The sequence below is a fragment of the Typopeltis vanoorti genome, chromosome 20 (assembly GCF_054136105.1).
Source record: "Typopeltis vanoorti isolate ZY-2024b chromosome 20, IOZ_Tvanoo_1.0, whole genome shotgun sequence".
Lineage (NCBI taxonomy): Eukaryota > Metazoa > Arthropoda > Arachnida > Uropygi > Thelyphonidae > Typopeltis > Typopeltis vanoorti.
Window position 1 is genome coordinate 108,432,470 of NC_143568.1, and position 20,038 is coordinate 108,452,507.

General features: G+C 35.3%; 1 protein-coding gene across 1 annotated transcript in view; it reads right to left on the bottom strand.

The window, feature by feature from the left end:
- The window catches only part of geminin (geminin DNA replication inhibitor), a 41,403-nt gene extending 24,808 nt beyond the window's left edge, over positions 1 to 16,595 (bottom strand). The window contains exons 1-2 of the mRNA XM_090410329.1: positions 16,413 to 16,595; positions 12,434 to 12,520 (exon numbers count right to left, since the gene is read on the bottom strand). Of these exons, the coding sequence (XP_090266455.1) occupies positions 12,434 to 12,520; positions 16,413 to 16,487 (162 nt within the window). The 5' untranslated portion in view covers positions 16,488 to 16,595. The remainder of the gene's footprint in view (positions 1 to 12,433; positions 12,521 to 16,412) is intronic.
- Positions 16,596 to 20,038: the final 3,443 nt, after the last annotated feature.

A 20,038-nucleotide genomic window follows, 5' to 3' on the forward strand; every position in this document is an offset into this window, starting at 1 on the left:
AGTTACACTATCTCCACTTGGGGAAAGCGATCATGTGGTCTTGACCTGGGAGATTGTAAGATGTGCTGAATATTCTGTTAAGAAGGGCTATATGTGGAATTACAAGGCTGATGATTATGACAAGTTGAGAAGTCAGCTTTCAGCAATTCTATGGCATGAGAATTTGAAGGGGGAGAGATGATGTTGATGCGTGGGAGATTGTTAAGGAGTATTTAAAGAAAGCTGTAACAGAGTGTATTCCCAGAGTCAGAAGGAGAAATCAAGTAAGAGTAAGATGGATGAATAATATTATTAAGCAAGAGTTGCAGATAAAAAAAAGGCTGTGGAGGAAGTATAAAGAAAAAGGTGATGAGCATTCCCATGAGCAGTACAAGGTACAAGCAAAGAGAGTCACCTGTATGGTAAGGAAAGCCAAAGCTAATTATGAGAGGAAGCTACCTGATGAATCCAAAAGAAACCCTAAGGAGTTCTTTCGCTATGTGGCAAGTAAAAGGAAGAATAACCATGGAAAGATTACTTTAAAAAGTGTTGAAGGTAGAGAAATAACAGAAGCAAATCAAATAGTCGAGTTGCTTAGTGATCATTTTGCAAAAGTGTACCATCTTGGTTGTGATAATGCAGTGTCAAATGTGTCATTGACTGATGAGAGTCTAGAGATAGACAAAATAGAGGTGCTTAATATATTACAGAACCTTAATGCTAACACTACCATTGGGTTTGATGGAATATCAGCCCATGTGTTACGAGAATGTGCAAGAGAAGCTATACAAATGTGCAAGATATACAAATGACCCTGCAAATTAAGATAGATACACTACTATTTGCATGATCAAATAGTATTAGCTACATCAGAAGATGACTTACAAAGATCATTAAAATCATTAAATGATATTTCAAAGCAATATAATATGACAATATCTAAAGAAAAAACAAAAATAATGGCATTCAAAGGAGAAAATCCAATAAGAAGTAAAATAGTGATAGATAATAAAATACTAGAACAAGTAAACACTTTCAGATACTTGGGATGTGATCTATCATACGAAGAAGAAAAATACATAGACACTAAAATATCAAACTTTGTCAAAGTAAATGGCATAATAAATAATATATTTAAGCCATCCCTAGTACAAAAACACACTAGAATCAGACTATATGATGTCTTGTCAAAACCAACTCTACAATACAGAAGCGAAACATGGACTATGAAAAGGAGAGAAACTGGTATATTTAGCTGTTTGAAAAACGAATTCAAACAGCTAAATATACCAAGTGGGACCACAAAACAAATGAAGAAATCTTACAATCCCTGAAAATAAAACTAATTAATTACTACATAAGACAGTATAAACAAAAATGGCTAGAACATTTAAATCGAATGGACAACAGCAGACTACCAAAAATATTATACAGATACAAAATAAGTGGAAAAAGAAGAATCGGAAGACCAAGAAAGAGATGGCATGAGACTGGAACAGGCCACTTGGCCTAAATTCCATGTTAGGAAGAGAAGAAGAATTTTTAATATATAAATAAAATTATATAGAATTTTATTTAAAAACTCCAATATACACAGCTCAAAACAATTAGGGGATATTTTAGTTTCTGTTGAATAATTATTTCTTTTCTACAAATAATTATAACTATTGGGTACTTTATGCATGAATAAATATTTCTTACTTATGGATAGGGTGTAACTGATGAGATATTGTTAAAAAAAAGCAATATCTATTACAAATTTAACATATACATTTTAGCATATTATACATCTGACATTGTCATCTAATTACAATGTTGGATGTTTTGCTTTGATTTTTTCTATAACTCTACTATTTTGATAATGTCCATATTTCTCTTAAAATAAGTTTTGTATTTACATATCTCTGGTTATTTCATGTGACAAGTTTTAAAATCAAAGTACTGCTATCACATGTCAGTCTCATTTCACTTGGCAATTTTAGAGCGACTATTGTGAAACTAGTCATTTAGATGAGTTTATTCAACTAGTAAATATCAAATTGATCAGAGATTTTCAGAAAGTTAACTTGACTGAAAATGATGTGTACTTGAAAAATTATGTATTATGTCTACAAAAACTAATCACTGTTTTCATTAATTAGGAGGGGAGGAGGAATGCATAAATGATTAAAATGGTACAATAGTATCAAGGACTTGATGCATTTTGAGGCAATAATACTAATGTAGTGTGTGGATTTTTTCATCAAAAGGGAAAGAAATACATTTAAAAGCAGTTTATGTACAGTTTAATTTGTATAAAACATACCATTGCCTTAAAGAAACAAACTGAAAAACTTCTTTCTCTCTATTAAGTAAAAAAAATAAAAAAATAAATAAATAAATAGTGATAATACTGGATATTCGAAGTTCAGTGCTGACACCAGCATCTGCAAAGTTGGCCAAAAATGAAAAAACTCTACTCCAACAAAATTCATCCATTTATAATTTCTGCTGAACTTCTGCTATTGAGTGTGGTAATTTCTATTTGATATGCATATCACATTTGGATTTACAAAAAATGCATGCATTTAAATAAGTGAAATATAAAAAATTCTTTTGCCTAATGTTATTTCTTAACTTCATCTATGAATCAGAGATACCAAGAAATTTTTTTCCCCCATTAATTTCAGTAAAATTCTAGAAACTACAACCATGTTAGGAATAATTACTTTAATCTCCCAATGTTTCGACCTTCATATTAAGGAATATCATCATCTGGAGTTTACATACATATACATATATACATACATACATATATATGTGGCGATCAGCTTTTACTCGGTTGTTATACATTTCAAAAAATAGATTTAATGACTCCAAGACCGAGACAACATATAAAGATTTTAATGATAAATACTACTAGTTTCGGCATATAGCAGCCTTCTTCAGGTATTTATAAAGGAAAGGAATACCAATAAACATTGAATTATGTTTATTGGTATTAGAATTAGAATTGAATTAGACTGAATATTGAATAACTGCCATGCTGCAGTTATTCAATATTGGCGTTCACGTGAACTTGCACGCACAATTGCAACAAACAATGGCACGCCAGTTGGAACAACTTGAAAAATACGTTTTTATGTATCAATTATGTGAGGCAATTTGTACCTGTAATTTCCAGTTTGTTTAAATAATTCAATGTTTATTGGTATTCCTTTCCTTTATAAATACCTGAAGAAGGCTGCTATATGCCGAAACTAGTAGTATTTATCATTAAATCTATTTTTTGAAATATATATATATATATATATATATATATATATATATATATACATACACACACACAAAAACAAGCTATATTACATTTCAAACAGTATGCCAAAGTTACAATGATTTGATCAACCGTTATGCTGTTGGCCTGACCTCTAGTGACAAGGAAAAAATACATCAAAGCTTCTAATTATAACATAATCAGACAACAAACTCATATAGACAGTTTCAATACAGTAAAAGTGGTGGCCTAATCCATAATTTAACAAGTGTGTTATATTAAGAGTTAAGATCCTAGATACAGTCCCTCTTAGACCAAAAAGTTAAATGGGTAGAATATGTGCCATCCTTATTCTATGGATTTTTAGACTACCATTATTGTCAAGATTATGGTGGTTGATAAGAATTTCACAGGCCTCCTTAAATTTATGCTCATACCATATTTTGGTGTGATGTGAGCAACAGGTGCCTTTCCAGTCAATTCTATATAGAGTAATCAGGGCATGATCAGAAAGGCCAGATTTACCATAGCCAAATTTAATTAAATTTAACGGCACATTAAATTTAATGTGCCATTTATGTTTCTTTTTTCAGATAAGAATTGAGTGCCCTGTTTCGCCTATATAGAGCCAGTGGATCCTTCAATGAGTTAAATAAGTTCTTTAATTTTGCAGGAGGTTTAAAGGTAGTAAAAAGTAGTAGTAGTAAAGTAGTAGTTTAAAGGGATACACTAGAACAAAGGTCTCTGATTGACTTCTTTATAGTCTCAGCAGACCTATTTTCCTCAGTGTTGGATGTTTGTGTGAGAAGAGGGGCAGAACTGTCAACTGACCACCACCTTGTTGTGTGCACGGCTTCAGAAACCAGATGCTACCATCAACGCTGGTAGGCCTAAGCAGCTATACCACGTGAAATGGGAGACATCGGAAAATGAGGCTGTGAGGAAGAATTTTGCAGATGACATTTCCTCCAGGTTCAAAGAGATTCCCAAGCATACTGCAGATGTTGAGGAGGAGTGGAAGCTGTTCAGAACAGCTGTCACTGCCTCTGCATTCTCATGGTGTGGCAGAAAGCGGCTCAGCATGGCAACAGGCAGTGAGAAAAGGACACCTTGGTGGAACCAAGAAGTCCAAAAAACTGTCCAGGCCATGTTAGGTAGGACTCCTTTTTTGCCTGGACAGTTTTTTGGACTTCTTGGCCTGAGATGCGTTTGCAGTATGCTGAGGCAGTAAAGACAGCAAAGCAGAAGGCTTGGGAATCCTTTGGAGAAAGATTAGACTCATCCTATGCAAATGCAAACAAAGTATTCTGGCAGACCATCCACCACTTTTGAGGGAGGAAATCATGCACAGCAAGGGCAATTAAGGCCTCTGATGGTGCACTTTTAACAACCGAGAAGGATATCCTCCACAGATGGAGGGAATACTTTGAGACCCTTCTTAACCCAGGTGGCCCAGCAGTTGTGGACATCCAAGAGATGCAGATCAAGGCAATGACTAGTCTCACAGCAGAAGAAGTCCATTTAGCAATAAAATCGCTAAAATCGGGCAAGGCTGCTGGCGATAATGAAATTCGGCCCGAAATGCTAAAAGTCTTAAATCGAGACGGTGTTCTCTGGCTGACTCGAGTGTGTCAGGCTGCTTGGATATCTGGGCGAGCACCAAAGCAATGGCAGACAGGCATAATAATACCAGCCTTTAAGAAGGGCGACCAGAAGGATTGCAGTAACTATTGTGGCATCTCTCTCTACTCACCCTGCCTGGGAAAGTGTATGCTAAGTGCTTGGAAAGACGGTGCAGGAGCATAGTTGAGTCAAAGTTCCAGGAAGAACAATGTGGCTTTCATCCTGGAAGAAGCACAACTGACCAAATCTTCACTTTAAGGCAAGTCTTTGAGAAATCTTGGGAATATGCTAAGAATGTCTACACATGTTTTGTGGACTTGGAGAAGGCATATGACCGGGTTCCTCGGGATAAGCTTTGGCAAGTAGTACAGGAGCATGGAGTGGATGGCCAACTATTAGCTGCCATCAAGTCCCTGTATGAATGCCCAGAGTTTTGTGTCAGGGTAAACAGCACAAAGTCTGAACCTTTCACAGTCTCCGTTGGCCTCTGCCAAGGGTGTGTTCTGTCACCGCTCCTTTTCATAATATTTATGGACTGGATTGATAGACACAGCCGAGGCAGTGAGTGTGTCAGAATTGGATGCCTGCTTTTTGCAGATGACCTAGTTCTGCTTAGCTCTTCCACAGATGACCTCGAGCAGACCCTGGATAGGTTTCTAGCTGTTTGTGCAGATGCCGGAATGAAGATCAGTGTGGCCAAAACTGAAACATTTGTGGTCTCAAGACAACCATCCCAGTGTGCACTCTACATGTAAGTGAAGTCCCAATGAGGCAGGTGGAGAAGTTTAAATACCTTGGGTTCATATTCACGAATGATGGAAAATGGGACGTAGAGCTAGATACTTGAATTGGCTTAGCAAGCTCAATATTGCGGGAGCTTGGCCGCTCGGAAGTATTGAAGTGGGAGTTAAGCCAGAAGGCAAAGCTGGCTGTCTTCAATACAGTCTATGTCCCCATCCTCACCTATGGTCATGAGAGTTGGGTAATGACTGAAAGAATGCGGACACGAATCCAAGCGGCTGAAATGAGGTTCCTTCGAGGGGTAGCGGGGCTAACGACTCGACAGAGTCAGAAGCTCTGCAATTCGGGAAACCCTCAATACTCAACTGCTGCTTCTCTGTGTTGAGAGATTACAGTTGCGTTGGTACGGGCACCTGGTCAGAATGCCACAAGAGAGAATTCCTCAGCAGACCCCTCTTTACCAAGCCAGAGGGTGGGAGGCCACGTGGACGGCCAAGGATTCGCTGGATAGACTATATCCAAAACTTTGGGTGGACACGTTTGGGAATCCCACCAGAACACCTGAGCTTGGTGGTAGAGGATCGTGACCATTGGAAGTTCCTCTTGCAGCTGTTTCCCCCACAACCCAATTAGGAAAGGTGGGCCTTGAAGATGTATGTATGTATGTATGTATGTATGTATGTTTAAAGGTAGTATTAAGGTTGTATTTTTGTAGTATTTTGTTTATTTTATCTGATATAGCTTTAATGTATGGAATGGCTACAGTTTTATTGTAATCTAGTTTATTTTTGTTTTTAAGTGGCGTCTTGTGAAGAATTGAAGAATTTTGTTGATAGTATTTTTGCTGTAGACATTTTTCAGAAAGGTTTTGTTGATAATTTTTAATTCATGTTTAAGTGCTTGCTCACTGGAGCAAATCTTCAAAGCTCTGTTTTTTAATGTCTGGCAGCAATGATTCCATGGAGCAAGACATAAGACACTTTCCTCAGCCCCCTATACAAACAACACAAATACATACAATTGAAAATCAGAACACACTTCCTTTTCTAGATACACTTGTCACACATCTTCCTTCCGGCAGTTTTTCCTTCACTGTTGACTGTAAGCCTATACATACTGGCCAATATATACAGATAAACTCTTACCACCATCCAGAACAAAAACTAAGTATCATTAACACACTAAAAATGAGGACTTGAAAGATCTGCTCCAGTGAACAAGCACTTAAACACGAATTAAAAGTTATTAAAAGTTATCAGCAAAAACTTCCGGAATTATGGATTAGACCACTACTTTTGCTGTATTAAAACTATGTGAATTTGTTCTCTGATGATATTATAAACAGAATATAGCTTTGTATGTAGCTTTTTTCGCTAGAGGTCAGGCCAGTAGAATAGCAGATGATCAAATTATTGTTACTTTGCCATACTGTTTGAAATGTAACATACTTTGTATTTGTATATATATGTATACACCAGATGATGACATTAATATGAAGGTTGAAATATTGGAAGATTAAAGTAGTTATTTCTAATACAGTTGTAGTCTCCATAATTTTACTGAAACGAATGCTGATCACCATGTAACACCAAAGGAAAAGAAATTATATTCTTGGTTTCATCCTTTATTCAAGTTGAAGTAAAAAAAGTTTGCACATGAAGTAACTTCACAACTGGGCTACTTGTATATAGAGGCTAATCACTTCACATCAGTTGCCTTAGGATCCCATAATGCAATGCACATATCCTTATGGAGATGTATAATGCTATGCATTATGGGAAGGGCCACCATTGCATTATGGGATACTAATGCAACTGATCCAACGTCATTAGACTATATACAAGTAGTTCGGTCATGCACAAACTTTGAGTTTGTATACTCTTGGATAAAGGATGAAACTAAGAATATAATTTCTTGGCATCTTTAATTTATAACATAACCAAGTGAAAAGAAAAACTTTCAACATGTATCTAATCCAGAGTATTTTAGTAATAAAGTCAGACCATATGGAAAAAAAATATTGTATATGGAAATATGACTTTTACATTACTTCAACATTGGTATCACTTCTGGGTCTGGCTCCTACTGATGAGACCTCAATAAAGGTCAGAACTGGTCTGGGTAGTGGCCCTTCCCATAATGCACAACATTATACGTCTGAAAGGATATGTTCTTTGCATTATGGGATACCAAGGCAACTGATGTGAAGTCATTAGCCTCTATATACAAGCAGCCCAGTTGTGAAGTTACTTCATGTGCAAACTTTGTTTGCTTACAAGAGAATAATTTCTTGGCCTCTTTAATTTATAGCATAACCAAGTGAAAAAACTTTCAATAACTTAATCTAATATAAGCTAATAACATTAGATAAGAGATGACTTTCGCTGCCTGGCATATAACCGCAAACTTGTTTAACTGGATTTCACCTTTAGCCTGCTTACAGTATTAAATGCATTGGCCACAGGAGTCTTTCATAGGTGGAATTCACCTTAAAAAAAAATTGTGAGTTGTTTTTCGTTTATGAAAGAAATAGTATTCGGTATGTATAACATTTATTCTGACAATTGACAGTGTAAAATTTATTGATGCAAATTCATCATGCCTGTTAAGAAATAAAGTGCCCATATTCCCAGGGTGATTGAAAAATAAAGCTTAAATAAATTGTTTCCTTCAAAGTAATTCATCAATTCCTAATATATCATCAAGAGGTATACAGTATATGACAACAGACATAATCAAGTTTACTAACTTCCTATCAACAATTCTTTTCCAAAGGTTTTGAGGAACTAATAAATGCATCAATCCACATACATTTCGGTCTTCCTCTAGGTATTCTTAGTGCATACTGGCATCAAACACCTGTGTTTGCTAAGACCTCATGTCCCATTCTATTTAAAGGGCACTTTATATTACTACATACTACCTTATATTACCCCTGATCACACATTCTCAAATTCTAATTAAGTTCCTTTCTAATATCTTCATTTGTAACATGATTCCAGAATAAATGCCAGATATTCACTTCCACTAATTTTTCTCAGAATCTTCATATCAGCTGTTTTATTTCTAACTCAACTCATAGATCTATAGTATCCGTGGTCTTGGGATAATTGTATGTTTGAAGACTGCTTCACATACTGCAAATTTGGTGTTCTGGATAATTTCTCTCTTATTCCCAATAAATTCATTCACCTGATTTCTCACCATACTAAATTTTCCTTATTTTATGATCTATTTCCATATTTAATTTGCCATCTTCACTAAAAATTCTGCATAAATAACATATGTTCTACTTCTATAGATATTCCATTGAGAATGCAACTGATCTTTTCCATGTTGACTATTTTTATAGTTTGGCCTCCTTTCTTTTAGTGTTGCATGGTGATCAGCATTCATTTTGGAAATTATGGACTTTACAACTGTGTTATAAATAACTATATTTAATTTTCCGACATTTCGATCTTCATATCAAGGTCATCATCTGGAGTATATACAAATATACAAGGACAAGCTGAGTTACATTTCACATAGTAAGCTAAAGAAACAATGATTTTATCACTGGTATTACCTCTAGTGGAAAAAATAAATAAAATAAAATAAAAATACAGATAAACTTAAAAATTAATTAAATATTTAGAAACTACATCAAAGCTAAATTCTATTTAAGATGACATGGGAGAAACATTCTTTCATATTGATAGTTTTCTTACAGTAGCAATGATGTTCTATTTTTAACATGACAGTTGTTATATTAGATTTAAGATTATCTACAGTCCTGTTTATAGTTAGCTCTTAGGAAGAAAGGTTCTGTGGGTAGATTCTATCCACAGAATGTTTCTCCCATGTTATCTTAAATAGAATTTAGCTTTGATGTAGTTTCTAAATATTTAATTAATTTTTAATTTTACCTGTACCTTTTTTTTTTCACTAGAGGTAGAATACCGGTGATGATCAAATCATTGTTTCTTTAGCTTACTGTGTGAAATGTAACTCAGCTTGTCCTTGTATATTTGTATATACTCCAGATGATGACCTTGATATGAAGGTCAAAATGTCGGGAAATTAAAAATAGTTATTTATAACACGGTTGTAAAGTCCATAATTTCCAAAATAAATTATAGTTTGGTCTATTTTATTGATGATTTTTTTTTTTTAAATCAAATTTGCTATAACAGCTATCGTCGTTAAACAATCACAAAGACTTGTAAAGCAGTGGTCTCGCAGCAAGCAATAAAATTCATATTGATATTTTTTCAAATCACTTAGTTACTGAAGAATACTTTGACGAGCAGAGACAAGCAAGTTATTGTTCTTCTGTATCAAGCCTTGATAAGATCCCATCTTAACTATTGTGCCCAGATTTGGGCCCCAGGGTTTCTTCTTGATGGGGAGGAGATGAAAAGGATCCAGAGGTGAGTGACAGATGATAGCAGGTCTGTGGAATGAACCTTATGAGAACAGGTTGAAGATTTGTGGGTTGTAGAAATTGGCTGATAGGCAGAAGAGTGGTGATATGATTGAAGCATTCAAATTACTGAAGCGTTTCTATAAGATTAATTCTATAAGTTGAGTGCGTTAAGGGTTAATGAACGTGCAAAATACTTTTTTTTAGACACAAGAATACAAAGAGAAAGAGAAGTCATTTTATAATAAGCATTAGTCATTTTTAAATACGCAACATGAAACATCAATAAAGTCATCAGTATTTGCATTTCATTAGAGAAATGAAATAAATCCTGTCAATCATGCAACTGATATATTTAACAAATTCAGATCCACAGGTTAAATATATCTGGCTCCCACTGAAGAGACCCTCAATAAAGGTCGAAACCAGTCTGAGTAGTGACCCTTCTCATAATGCATAGCATTATAATAAATTTAGTTCAATCCTTTATCCAAGTGTAAGCAAACAAAGTTTGCACCTGAAGTATCTTCATGCGCTGTGGGATGAACCAAACACCAGGTTACGGCACCAGATATGAGACCCCATGAAAGGTGTTGGTTGCTATAGACAGCAGGATGGTGGCCATAGAAGTCAGAATCCTCTAAGGAGTGTGTAATAATTCACCTGCCGAAGAAACTAGCCCTGAAAATGGATGGTGCTCCAGCATCGAGCCCATACCCGGCCACTGCCGCAGAAAATAGCTGGACTCTTATGCGGCAGTGAATAGGAAGGTCGCATCGCCGTGCGTTGAAGGAGCTGGGCATAAGCCCGCCTGGAGCCGCCGTTGGTGCAGATTTTGGTGGTAGTAGCAAATACTCAAGTGAGAACCTTGAGGACTGAGGTGAAGAAGAGTTCCATGTGAACAGCAGTTGAACATGGGTCAGTCGGTCCTAAGAAATCTGTCCTGAAGTGAGACGTTGCAAATGAACCAGTCCTGAAGATACTTTAGATGCAAACTTTGTTTGCTTACACTTGGATAAAGGATTAAACTAAATTTATTATAGTCTAACCAAATGGAAAAAAACTTCCAGCATAGTATTATACATGTCCTTAAGGAGATGTACTTTGCATTATGGGATACTAAGACAAATGATGTGAAGTCAGTCAACCTTTGCCGAGTTGCCCTAGTCCTAAAGATACGTCAGGAGCAAACTTTGTTTGCTTACACTTGGATAAAGGATTAAACTAAATATATAATTTATGGTTAAATATATCTGTTGTTTTCATTGAACTATGTAAAAATAGGTACAGTTTGATGAGAGCTAATCCTCTCCATTAATACAGAGATAAAAAAAACACAATCTACATAGGTGTCACATGACTGACATCACAAAATGAGTTACTATACAAAAAAATAATGTACAACAAGTAAAAAATTTGAATTAAAAAAAATTAAATATAATTAAATTAAATTAAATAAATGTTAAATAACAAAAAATATCACTCATAATACCATAATCGTTTATAAAATAAAAACAAGAACGCAAGAAAATAATTTGGGATATATGCGTGCAGATTAAGAAACAAAATGTTCAACTGTAAAAGCATCAAATAAAAGGACTGAAAAAACAGGGCAACATCCAACAGAAGAAATACTAGCAATATCAATATTAAGAGTATTCCTGACATAAGGACCAACAAAATGATGAAAATAACATTGAGCATCAGGAGGAGAAGGAAGACACACCAATGACATTGACAGCAATAACCATAACATCAAGAAAACTAGAAGTATATACAGAATAACAATATTAGGATACTCAGAAATCAAAAATGATAAAGATAATTTTTTTTCAAACTCTTATTTTCACCTAATCGATTATCATAATTTGTAGAATGCAGAAAATGCAAAGCGCAGTTAGAAATTAAAAAACTAATATTTTGATATTCCAAATGTAATAACTATAAGTCAGCAAAAATTGATACATGTGAAATAACAGCATTTACTTATGGGCAATTCAATCGTATACAAAATATCAAATAATAAAAAAATGAGCTGAAATGGAAATATAAAATAGTGGGCTGGTCTTCATTCTGCCAAGAAGTCTATATTAATCAGGCACATAAAAATTCAACAAAATTAGGAGGAAAAAATACAATTGCTGAAACAGACAACAAAGCAAAGTTTGAAAAGGAACCGGGGGGGGGGGTCAAAAATGAGAAAATTCAGTTTCTAATTTTCATTGTTTTTATTTATTTGGAAAAATAACAACTTTCATGACATTTATGTATCAAATTAATCCTGTAAAAAGAGAATTTCTTGTTCAGTTGTACTGAAGGAAAACATTATGCTATAGCTGCATATATATTTTTAGAATATTTGTACTGACATAATAAATTATTTAATATTGCAGTTAATATTATTTCATAAATATATTAAAGAATTCAATTACCTGCTTATTATTTGTTGCACCTACTAAAATCTGATTATTTAGAGATGAAGGCTGAAGAGTCTGAAGAATTCTCTTTTTTTCAGTTAACTATCAAAATATTAAAAAAAAGAGAGTTAATTTAATGTTTCTGATTATAATAAAATGATACTTAAATATTATTCAGATGCATTAAGAAATGAGGTGACTTACTTTAGGATTATTCTGTTCAGTTGTAATGAGGTACATACATCCTGGTGATATTCATGGGGACATGAAAAGGGGAATATATCCTTCTGACAAATATTCAAGGTGAACTGCACAAATTCTTTATATAATTGTATTCCACCCTTCTATGCATACTCTCTCCACCAATCTGTAATAAGGAGTCACATATTTTGAACCGTTCTTTCTTCAACAAGACTATAATCCATGCATTGTTACTGGAGCAAATGGTCTGGTCCACAGCTGACATTTCAGTTTATCCCAAATATGTTCTTTTGGATAGAGACCAAGACGTAAACCACTCGCGATTGTCCACATTTTCCTTAAACTTTATAACAACAGAACATGCAGTAGGATGAGAGAAAAATAATTATGTAAAACTGCAAAAATGGAAGGAACATTGGGATTTCTTTCAATATGTAGCCAGCAAAAAAAAAAAAAAAAAGAATGATTATGGTAGGATGACACTGATTGAAGAAAATGGTATAAAGGACAACTGATGTGGAGGAAATAGTTGAGATATTTAATGAAAGATTTTTCATCCTTGTGAATGTGACATCATGGAAAATTTGAGAGTAGTATGTGACGAGAAGGATAGACTGACTGCAAGCGAACAAGTGCTAAATGGAGAACTGAGCAAACTTGATGTTAATAAGGCTGTAGGACTTGATGATATATCACCATGTATTTTGAAGGAATGTGTAAGGGAGTTGACATATGCCTTGATATATTTGTTTAATATGAGATTTACATTGGGTCAAGTTCAAAGGGAGTGGAAGGCGGGCAAGACTGCTTCATAAAGGAGGTGACAGAACATAAGCATCACATTATAGGCCAATCAGTGTGTCAGGTGTGATGGTTAAAATGTTGGTGAGAACCAGAATCAGGTTGACAACAGTGGTATTATCTTTGATGAACAGCACAGATTTGCTAAAGGGAAGTCATGTTTTAATAATCTATTTACTTATTACAATAAGGTGACAACTTCATTGGACAAGGGAGAGGAATACACAGTAGTATACTTAGAAATTACAAAAGTTGTTGATAAATTGCCACATGATAAGTTGACAGTTAAACTAGATCAGATATTGTTGGATATCAGACTAGTGTATTGGATTGGAGGTTGGCTATCTGATAGATGTCACCAAGTTGTGTTATTGGGGGAGCAACATCCTGGAAGAGGAAAGTCACTAGCACTGTGCCTCAAGGATCTGTTTTAGGGCCATTGTTGTTTAACCTGTATGTTAACAACATTGGGGAAGACTTGAATGGGAATATTCAGTTGTTTGCAGATGATGCAAAGTTGGGATGAAGAGGAGTAGAGCAAATTGTGGCCTTACAAGAAGACTTAAATATAGTAGATTGAGTGAACTGGCATGGGAGTGGGGATGCCAGTTCAATGTTGCAAAATGTAAAGTTTTAAAATTTGTTAAACAAAGATGGGATGCAGAATTTACTCTTGATGGAGATATATTGCTAAGATAGAGGAAATAAGAGATCTTGGGATGATGGTAGATAAGGATTTAAAATTTAGAGGGCACAATGCCAAAATTGTGAGAACACAAAGAATTCTGGCAATGATACAGAAGACACTAACTTGTAGAAGTAAGGTGATTCTGGTTCCATCATATAAAGCCTTGGTTGAGCCACATGGTTTTCAAAAAGATGAAGAGACATTGGAAAGGGTCCAGAGGCAATTGACTAAGATAGTTTCTGATCTCTGGAATGCTGAACATGAAAAAAGGTTGAGAAGATGCAATTTGCAGTTAGTGGATAGGAGGAAGAGGGGGTGATATGATTACGAGAAATAGCCTGAAGCTATTACATCTCCTTGGTCAGATTTTATAGCTGGGATGATATAATCAAGGATCCCTGTCAAACCTGAACTTGTCCATTAACCAGGAAAAGGATATAGTTTGATTCATTACTCCATATCATGATCCTTTTACACCATTGTCATTCATATTGACTGCTAAGGTTGATATCTAACATGCAGCTCTTTATGGTGTCTTACTACTAACCTTCTTCTTTGGTGCATCAATCTGATGATTGGTTAGTTATGGTAGCACATCATAACATCCTGTCTCGTGACTTTCTTTTTATCTCTTCATAACTCTTAGCTTTGGTTAGCATCATTATGTTATTTATATATGAAATTCTTGGTCTGCCTCATGGCCTCTTTCCTTCTACAGGCCCCCATGCCTCAGATGGTGTTCAATTAGGCTTTTTCTTTTCTTATTGATGTGGTTCATTAGTAACTGCTCTTCATGAACTATATTTAGAACTTCGTTACTTTTTTCTTTCTGTCCAACTAATTTTCATCATCTTTCTCCATCACCAAAGTTAAAATGCCTCCAACTCTTTGATGTCTTGTTTTGTTAGCATCCAGGCCTCACAACCATATAATGCAATGCTCCATATCTATGTTTTCAGTAGCCTATTTTTTTTGTGGATGCCAAGTCCTTTACTGGAAAAAATGTTTCTTCTGTTGTAGAATGCTTTTTTGGCCGATTATTCATGCTTTAATAACTGATTGGTTTCTTCCATCTTCTGTGATAAGTTCTGTGACTTCCAAGATATTTAAAAGAGGATACCCTGTTGTATTAGGGTATTATTTATTTCCAGGTTTATTTTCATTGGATTTGCTCTATTTGTAATTAATAGTTTTGTTTTCTTATAATTAACTACTAACCTTACTCTAAGTAAATTCTGAACATTTTCTGAGCATCATTTAATCTCCCAATTTCAGCTTCTTGAGTTTTCCTGCCCATTTCTTGATTAAGGAGGCATCCTCAGATTTCTATTGGTTAATAACTTTGCCTACAACTGAGTTTAAGTAATGCTGTCTTTTAATAACATGAATGGGCACAGCCCCTTATATGACATCCTATAAGGACTCTTTCAAAGTACATAAGTACTCTATGTGCTAATGACAATATCTTTGGGTACTATTTGTCTTATATAACAGTAAAAGCCACAGGTATGGACAGGAATACACATCACTGTATTTCATCCTAAAATTGGGGGGGGGGGGTCCTATTACACATTTCAACACAGTGCAGGTTTCACTTGATTCTTCAAATATCACTCGTTTTTGACATCAAAATCAAGTAACCATCTTTGAAGTAAGAAAAGTTTACAAATATTCCAATGTACTGCAGAAGCATACCAAGTAAAAATCACTCACTTTCCATTAAGGCTAATTTTTATTGAAATGCGGGACAAAGGGAAAATTTTGAAAGACCAGAGAAAAGATGCAGGAAAATGCTTTCCAGTGGTGTTGATCAACTGAAAATTTTCTTTTGAGGATGATTATCATACTCATCTGTGTGGCCAGAATTTTTTTTTTTTTCTAGAAATCTCAATCTCACTCATACAATGTCAAAATCATTATATGTGCACTGGGGGGGGGGGGGGGATCTATTACACATTTCAACACAGTGCAGGTTTCACTTGATTCTTCAAGTGAAACATCACTTGAAGAATACCACTCGTTTTTAAGGGGGTTTAACATTTGGAATTATGGCAGGAACAAGTATTTTATCTATTAATTGAGTGTTCTGACTGGTTTGCAGGATAAACGCCTGAATTTCTGGAAGGATGGGAAGAGTACTTCATCTATACTTATCCCAGTTTTGAAGTTGTAATACCACACGACACTTTTCATTCATTAATTTCCAGATTAAACTACGTGTTCTGACAAGCTATTCAAAAATAAAATGGACATTAGTCCAGCTAGTGCTCAATTCCTGAGTACATTTCGTAATGGAGAACTTACCTTATTAGTACAATCCAGTGACGAAATATTGCATTTTGATTTCGAAGCAACTGTTTTATTCGTAGGAACAAACATACTTAAAATTGGAGACGCTTAAATTATATACATAAAACACACATACAATACTCAGAAAAACATATGAATTTCGCGCATAAAAGTATATAGCCTCGCACAAACAGGTGTTTATCAACTCTAGAACTCAGTGTTTGCTTACTCTAGAACCCAGTTACTGTGAGAATTTTCTCACGTAGAATATTCAATAGTAAATTCAGAAGAACCCTCCAAGAATAATATAATATATAAATAACAATTTAATGGATAAAATTTATTTGCTCCGATATTTCGTTACTTATTGCAAGGATATCTCCAGAGCAAATGTGCTGAGAAACAATAAAGAGTTTCGTTACTTATTTCGTTAAAGATTTCGTTACTTATTGCAAGGATATCTCCAGAGCGAATGTGCTGAGAAACAATAAAGAGTAGCGTCCAAACAGTGACATACGTAACGTGTCAGTTGTGGGAAAGTTCAAAGATAATTAATGAACTTAAAAAGTTAGTATGAAATTATGTATCGAGTGAGTCACCTACTATGGCTTAATGGTCTGATCACACAGACCATCAAGTCAACTGACTATTTTGATTCTTAGTTAAATCTTCCACTTATATTTGACAGAGATATTTCACAGGACACATCATAATCGTTTATGATGTATGAATAGGCAAACATACAGGAATGCGCATATAACACACGGATATAAAGTATATTAATCGAAAATGAACGAAGTTGCTTTGTTATGTGTAAATGGTAAAAACAGGACACATCCCACTATGTCATGTTTTCACATTTACCATTTCAAGGTTCGTGGCTTGAAAATCATATCTATATGGTGATTTTAGACACGAGAACAAGCGAATATGTCTCGTGATAGATGCACAGTATTCACTGCAGCAGTAATATTCTTGTCTCAAGCAATGTGATTCATAGGATTCAGGTTTCTGTCCTGCGTCGATAAATATCTGATTTTTCTAGAGGAAAAAAATCAGTCATTTCTCAACGAAGGCCTCTGTAACTGGAAGTGGCAATTGCCTTCACTGTACTAGGCTATCTGAAGAAAAATTTAAGTTCAATTGTAGTCGCCAACTAGGAGAACTTTTTCTAACCCTCTCTCTTTGACGGTTTTCGAATTAGTCGATCTTTGGCACAGGCAAGGGGGGGGGGTCACTGAAACTCGGGTTGCTCGTCCCGTACACTCAAGAAAATTGACCGTAGAACCCACTTCATTTCAGACATTAAAAATATTGTATTAGGGTTAGCAACCACGAGATGGCGTCATTCGTTAGTGGCTTTTCACTAAATGCCACTTAAAATTAGTGATAGTCTTGTATCACTCACAAGAAATACTTATTCACACTGGATGCTCTCACTACTTCTATATGCAACCTTTTCCACTCATTATTGGTTCTGTTAGAGAAAAATATACCTCTCACTCATTTCTTAACCGTATACAAACTTAACTTTGATGGATGTCTCCTTGTTCTCTCCTCCCATCTTCCATATAATGAAAAATTTCATCATTCGATAACTTATAATACCCATTCTGAAGTTTCATCAATGTCTGCAGTCCATATACGAGGCGTGTTTAATGACTTGTATATGACAAATAATCAGTGCGCCATCTGTGCAAGTTGTGTAAAAGTGGTTGTGAGCTCTCTCACATAGCGAATGGATTCAAAGTGAGGTATGATAGGATTTGTGTGATGGTTGATTTTGATCTGCCACGATGAGTCTCCGGACAACATGGTGGTATCATTGATGCAGGTTTCTTCTTGATGGGGAGGATGTGGAGAGGATCCAGAGGCGAGTGACCAAGATGATATCAGGTCTGTGGAATGAACCGTATGAGAACAGGTTGAGGATTTGTGGGTTGCAAAAATTGGTTGATAGGCGGAGGAGGGGAGATATGATTGAGACATTCAAATTACTGAAGGGTTTCTATAAAATTAATTCAGAAGATATTTTTGAGAACAGGGCTAGTTGTGGGAGGACTAGGGGACATCCATGGAAACTGGGCAAAAGTGTGGTTAGTAAAGGTGTTAGAGCTGGGTTCTTTACTTTTAGAGTAGTGAATGAGTGGAATGCGCTCCCTGAGTCTGTAGTGGATGCTGTGACAGTGAATGAATTTAAGGCGAGGTATGATAGATACTGTATGAATGTCAGATAGTTGTGATGAATATGATTTGGGGCCTCCCTCGATGAGTCTAATGACTCCCTGGAGTTGCCCGTAATAATAGTAATAGTAATAATAGTAATAATACCATAAAATAATAATAATCCTACCAATATAACATGCTTTTGGATATCGCATCACGCGAAAGTGCATAACTTTGCACTTATTAACATTGCACTAAGTATTTCATACGCCCACACTTCTAGCCTATTCAAATCACCATGTAAGTGTTGGGTATTTTTTATTTTCCTATATATCTTTGTATCATCAGCAAACAATTTAGCATCTTCTATTAAGTTCTTCACAATATCATTGATGCATATATATATATATATATATATATATATATATATATATATATATGTAGAAGGTGTTTTACCTTGGGTAGAATTTAATGCAAAAAGCCTTTAATACAAAACATCAAGCACATCCCCTTCTTGGAGATGTGTTTTGGCATTAAGGGTAAATATTAAGATTAGTGATCAGAGCTTATGCCACCTTTACCACGAGTTGCCTTGGTCTTGAACTACCTGTAGGATCAGCTAGACTTGCATCACTTGCAGGCGCAAACTTGACTTATTTGTCTGTTTGCTTACTTGGGAAATTGAGTAAAACCAGGTTTAAAATTGCTTGGTATTTTTAACATATATATATATTAAACCGGGTCCACTTAGAGCCTAGGTTTAATAGGGGCCATGGGGCCAAAACTTTCTATGGGATTGGACACAGAGCAGTAGTCAATAGAAAAAACAAACTGGCTCTGCAGCTTAAAGTAGTGTAACTCAGTGTGTCATAATCGTGAGGTGACATATATGCATATGATGTGATGCTTCATTTCCCCGTTCTTTTGTTTATTATGTTCTTTACATCGAAATTAGTGAGTGGTTTCAAATCATGCACAATGGCAGCACTTGTTTGCCTGCCTCTTCATCAGTGGCCACCTACAGGGTGTTCGGGATAAATTTGACAGTTTCGTAAGGAAAAAGAAAATCTTCTTTGTATCTATTAAATTTAATGAATTGACAAAAAAACATTACAGGCAGAGTTAATTACAATACTATCAACAAGATTTACTCAAAATAACCACCATTAGCATCGATCACAGCTTCAATTCTGCTTCGGAACCTCGAACAAGCTGATGCTACAGTCTCCCTGGGAAGGGCCGCAAAAACTGTTTTAATTTTATCCATTAACTATGCTTTTGTATTACTGGAAGTGCGATTGGTGTCTTTTTCAACTGCGTCCCATACAAAATAATCCATGGGGTTAAGGTCTGGGGAGTTTGGAGGCCAAACATTTGGACTGGTGAAGTCGTAGAAATTTTCAGACAACCATTTTTGACTTTTCCCAGAGGTGTGGCAAGGGGCCGAATCCTGCTGCCATACATACGGCCTACCA